Source organism: Stomoxys calcitrans, chromosome 2 (genome assembly GCF_963082655.1).
Source record: "Stomoxys calcitrans chromosome 2, idStoCalc2.1, whole genome shotgun sequence".
Classification (NCBI taxonomy): Eukaryota; Metazoa; Arthropoda; class Insecta; order Diptera; family Muscidae; genus Stomoxys; species Stomoxys calcitrans.
The window spans coordinates 32,689,309-32,695,308 of record NC_081553.1 but is presented as its reverse complement, the minus strand read 5'-3'; the positions used below and the strand labels follow the sequence as shown (position 1 = coordinate 32,695,308).

General features: G+C 38.5%; 1 protein-coding gene across 1 annotated transcript in view; it reads left to right on the top strand.

Annotated features, from left to right (window-relative positions):
* Positions 1-803: 803 nt before the first annotated feature.
* LOC106095720 (beta-mannosidase) overlaps positions 804-6,000 on the top strand; it is a 28,342-nt gene continuing 23,145 nt past the window's right edge. Inside the window, exon 1 of the mRNA XM_013263020.2 lies at positions 804-1,108. Within this exon, the coding sequence (XP_013118474.2) occupies positions 976-1,108 (133 nt within the window). The 5' untranslated portion in view covers positions 804-975. The remainder of the gene's footprint in view (positions 1,109-6,000) is intronic.

The following is a 6,000-nucleotide window of genomic DNA, read 5'->3' as shown; positions in this document are numbered from 1 at the left end:
GGTGGAATCATTGGACCGTATTTTTTCAAAGATGCTGTTGGACGCAACGTTACGGTGAATGAACACATTTCGAACCGAACACTGATTTTGGTAATAAAATTCAATGATTTGCAAGCGTTGCTCGTTAGTAAGTCTATTCATGATGAAATGTCAAAGCATACTGAGCATCTTTCTCTTTGACACCATGTCTGAAATCCCACGTGATCTGTCAAATACTAATGCATGAAAATCCTAACCTCAAAAAAATCACCCTTTATTATCTGTGGATACCGACCGATATGAAATTCACATTTTCAGTGACAGTCAGGCAACGTTGAAGATGCCAAATAAATCGTGAGTGAGATCCAAGGTCCTGGGCCTCTGTCGGGAGTTGCTGATGCGTCTACAGGAATACCATACTATAACCTTAAGCTGGGTGCCGGGGCACAAGGATATAGAGGGAAGGAGGGCAGATGTACTGGCTAAGTCTGGAGTGAACCTCCCCCTTGTGTGGGTATTGGAGGTGTATTTCTTTTCCGATTTTGTAGTAATGTTATTTAAGGTCTACCCTGTAGTTGAAGTGTATTCATTATCATGTCTTCTTGAAAGCAATAATGACCATTAATCGATTGGTACGACAACGCTATTGGTTTGATTACCTGGAGCACTCGATAAGTGGGCTGCCATATCAGTATGTAGGCAATATCGCTCATCGCACCTATACGTCAGCAACCAATAATCAATAAGTTGAGATACTCGCTCCTATAAAGGGGTAACAAACTAATGAACATAAAGAACAGAATTAGTTCTCGCCAAACTCTCCAACGAAACGCAACCGAAAATTGTTAAGGCAACTGCCAAACGGAACGTTGCGCGTGTGAAATCAACAACAAGTGTTAAGTGATAAGAAGAAATCAATGAAAAGTATATAAAAAATCAATCAAAAAATCATTATCTTTTGCTAAATATGAAAAATATCAGAAAAAGATTAGCATTATGATGAAATTACCCAAAATGTGTTTAATCAAATCGACAATTGTCTTAATAGTCTGTTTGAGTTCTATGGTGAATGGTGACAAAGTGAAAACTGTCAGTTTAAATAGTTGGAATTTAAGCAATGAAAACAAAAGTGAGTTCTGCGGGGCAATAATTTATTCATATCAGTGCTAAGTACACAGGGCATTGCATCGATAATTCACTTTGATGCAATAATGAATAATGGTTGTTTATGATAAACATAAAAAATATAAATATTTATAGTGTATTAATTTGTCATATTCAATTATAAATCAAAATCCTTTGTGTACACATAGTAAATATCTCAATGCCAATTTCATTGATAACATTAATAAATTGCAGTGCATTATAAATCATTTCAATTAACCCATTGAGGGGTTTGAGGTTTTTGCTAAATCAATATGAAATTTTGAAAGAAATCCAATCGAGTTGGAAGCGGGCAATTTAAAACAAACGGTGGAGGCCACCGTGGCGCAGAGTTTAGCATGTCCGCCAATGACGCTAAACGCCTGGGTTCGAATTCTGGCGAGACCATCCGAAAAAATTTTGCAGCGGTGGTTTTCCCCTCCTAATGTTGGCAACATTTGCGAGGTACTATGCCATGTAAAACTTCTCTTCAAAGAGGTGTCGCACGGCGGCATGTCGTTCGGACTCGTCTATAAAAAGGAGGCCTCTTATCATTGAGCTTAAACTTGAATCATTGATGTGTGAGAAGTTTGCCCCTGTTCCTTAGTGGAATGTTCATGGCCAAAATTTGCATTTGCAATTTAAAACAAGTCAAAAGGCGTTAAGTTTGGCTGGGCCGAACTTTGGATACCCACCACCTCTGGTATATATGTAAACCATCTTTCCTCATAATCCGGTGAAAAATGCATAATTTATGCCTGTATGGCAGCTACATCGAAATGGGGTCCAATGTGGACCTAAATCGGCACGGAATTTGAGTGGTTTAATAAGTACAAGTCATTGTTCAATTTTGTAGAACAAAATATTGGTCTTTTTGGTAGCTATTGTATATCGAAATATAGACCGATCTGAACCATATACTACATGGATGTCGGAAAGCTTAACATAAGTCACGGTGTCAAACTTCAGCGAAATCGGATTATAAATGCACTTTTTATGTCACCTAGACTTTACTTCAAAAGATCATTCTTTATGGAAGCTATATCCAAATCTGAACCGATCTAGCCCAAATTGAAGAGGGATGTTGAAGAGCTTAACACAATTCATTGTCCCAAATTTCGGCCAACTCGGATACTAAATGCGTTTTTTATGGGCCCAAGACCTTAAATCGACAGATCGGTCTATATGGCAGCTAAATTCAAATCTGAACAAATCTGCGCCAAACTAAGGGAGGATGTCGAAGGCCCTGACATAACTCACTGTGTCAATTTTTCGGCAATCAGACAATAAATTCGCCTTTTATGGGGCAAAAACATTACACCGAGATGTCGGTCTATATGTAAACTCTATATATATCCAACTCTGGTCCGATCTGGGCCAAATTGCAGAACTATGTCAAAGGTCTAAACATAACTCACTGTCCCAAATTTCAGCAAAACCGGACTATAAACGAGCCTTTTATGCGCCCAAAACCTTAAATCGGGAGATCGATCTATATCACAGCTATATCCAACTCTGGACCGATCTGGGCCAAATTGAAAAAGAATGTCGCCTGGCCTAACACAACTCACTGTCCTAAATTTCAGGAAAATCGGATAATAATATGGGGCTCTTATGAGCCTAAGACCCTCAATCGGCTGATCGGTCTATATGGGGGCTATATCAAGATAAAGTACGATATAGCCCATCTTCGAACTTAACCTGCTTATGAACAAAAAAAGAATCTGTGCAAAGTTTCAGCTCAATATCTCTATTTGTAGAGGCTTTAGCGTGATTTCAACAGACAGACGGACGGACATGGCTATTTCGTCTTAGATTTTTATGCTGATCAGAAATATATATGCTTTATAGGATCCGAAATAAATATTTCGATGAATATATCCCCAACCTTCGGTGCTGGGTATAATTAAGAAAATGAAGGTTATTGTTTCAAAAAGAATGGCAGACATTCTGTCAGTGGTAAATTACACTTCTACCGTACCACACATGATTTAGTTCATCTGTTGGAAGTTGTATTGATGGCTTCGAACGCTAAGACAACGGCAATAGCTCACGCTGTTGCTCCGTGTGCCTAGGTTCGAATCCTGGTCGGTCTCTGCCGAATTTTTAATTTTTCAAGTTTTTTGCCTGTTAGGGCGAGATCATTTACAATTTTTGTTTGTTTCTCTTTCGAGACGAGCTCAATGATCGGAGATGCATATGGAAAAGGAAAGCCAAAGATAGCAATATACACCAACCACTATGGACGGACAGACGGATTGACGGACAGACACACGGACATTGTTAAATCGTCTTAGAATTTTCCGACGATCCAAAATATATATACTTTGTAGGGTCGGAAATTGATATTTCGATGTGTTGCAAACGGAATGACTAAATGAATATACCCCTATCCTATGGTGGTGGGAATAAAAACAAAGCAAGAGCCATTGGGTTACGTGCAAAACTATTTAAGACAGAGTGTACTGTGCGAGACATTAAAATCTAAAGTCAACGGTAGAACGGAAATAACGAGTAATTCTACTGCCTTGGGCAGACAATTCTAGTTGGTAACAACAACCTTGATATAGTCCTTAGTTATACCCTACACCACCACTGAGGTATAGGGTATTATAACGTAGTGAATTTGTCTGTAACACCCAGAAGGAAGAAAGATAGACCCATTGATATGTATACAGATCGACTCAGAATCACTTTCTGATTCGATTTAGCTATGTCCGTCTGTCCATGTTAATATATATATAAAGTACAGGTCGCACTTTTCATCCCATCGTCTTAAATTTTGGTACGGTCATGTTCTTTGGTCTAGAGACGAAGTCTATTGAAATTGGAAGAAATCGGTTCAGGTTTGGATATAGCTCCTATATATATATGTTCGTCCAATTTGCAGTAATAATGCAATTAAATGGTCATTTGTTAACCGATTCTCTCGAAATTTGGCAGAAGGGATTTTCTTACGTCGAGAGTCGTCATTACAATCGTCAATATTGCCAAATTTTTGCGCAACGCTTTCCTCGACGATTACCACATTATCTGAGAAGTTTGCTAGAAATCCGTTCAATGTTAGATATAGCTTCCATACATAAGTTCGTCAGATTTTGGGTAATTTGCATTAATGTAGTCATTTATCAACCGTAGTTATTACAGTTTGAGCATGCAAATTCAAATTTTGCCTATGAAAATTCCACTGGGGAACAGGGACAAACTTCTCACATATCAATGAGGGCAGTCAAGTTTAACTTCAATGAGAAGTTGCCTCCTTTTGTGCGAATATTAATCCACCCCATGCATGGGTAAATGTCCATTGTGGCATGCCACCAAAGTCAGTAATTGGCTTGTTTTGCGCTCTAAATATTGATTGCCCAAAAAGTAATTGCGGATTTTTCATATAGTCGGAGTTGACAAATTTTTTCACAGCTTGTGACTCTGTAATTGCATTCTTTCTTCTGTCAGTTATCAGCTGTTACTTTTAGCTTGCTTTAGAAAAAAAGTGTAAAAAAAGTACATTTGATTAAAGTTCATTCTAAGTTTTATAAAAAATGCATTTACTTTCTTTTAAAAAATCCGCAATTACTTTTTGGGCAACCCAATAATAACAAGTAAAAAGACGTTAAGTTCTTTGGATACCCACCACCTCGGGTATATATGTAAACCACCTTTCATCAACATCCGGTGAAAATTTCATACCTTATGTCCCATAGCAGTTATAACGAAATATGTTCCGATTTGGACCAAATTCTAATAAGTACAAGTCATTGTTCAATTGTGTATAACAAAATATTGGTCTTTTTAGTAGCTATTGTATATATAAAAATAAACCGATCTGAACCATATACAACATGGATGTCGAAAAGCCCAACATAAGTCACTGTGTCAAATTTCAGTGAAACCGGATTTAAATCGAGATATCAGTCTATATGGGAGCTATATGCAAATTGGAGAAATATGTGAAGGGGCTTAACTTAACTCTCTGTCCCAAATTTCGGCCACATCGGACAATAAATGCGCCTTTTATGAGTTCAAAAAAACTAAATCGACAGATCGGTTTATATTGCAGCTGAATACAAATCAGGACCGATCTGGGCCAAATTGAAGAAGGATGTCGAAGAGTTTAACACAACTCACTGTCCCAAATTTCGGCGACATCGGACAATAAATGCGCCTTTTATGGCCACAAACCCTAAAACCGAGAGATCGGTCTATTTAGCAGCTATATCCATATCTGAACCGATCTGGGCCATATTGCACAAGTATGTCAAGGGGCTTAACTTAACTCACTCTCTTAAATTTCGGCGACATCAGACAATAAATGGGCCTTTTATGGGCCCAAAATCTTAAATCGAGGGATTGGTCTATATGGCAGCTATATCCGAATCTGATCCGATCAGGGCCAAATTGAAGAAAGATGTCGTAGGGCTTAAGACAACTCACTGTCCCAAATATCAGCAAAATCGGATAATAAATGTGGCTTTTATGGGCCTTAGACACTACATCGGAGGATCGGTCTATATGGCAGGTATATCCAAATCTGGACCGATCTGGGCCAAATTAACGAAGAACGTGTCGAAGGGCCTAACGCAACTAACTGTCCCAAATTTTAGCAAAATCGGATAATAAATGTGGCTTTTATGGGCCTAAGACCCTAAATCGGAGGATCGGTCTATATGGCAGCTATATCCAAATTTGGACCGATCTCAGCCAAATTGACGAAGGACTTCGAGGGGCCTAACACAACTCACTGTCCCAAATTTCAGCAAAATCGGATAATAAATGTGGCTTTTATTGGCCTTAGACCCTAAATCGACGGATCGGTCTATATGGAGGCTATATCAAGATATAATCCGATATAGCCCATCTTCGAACTTAATCTGCTTATGG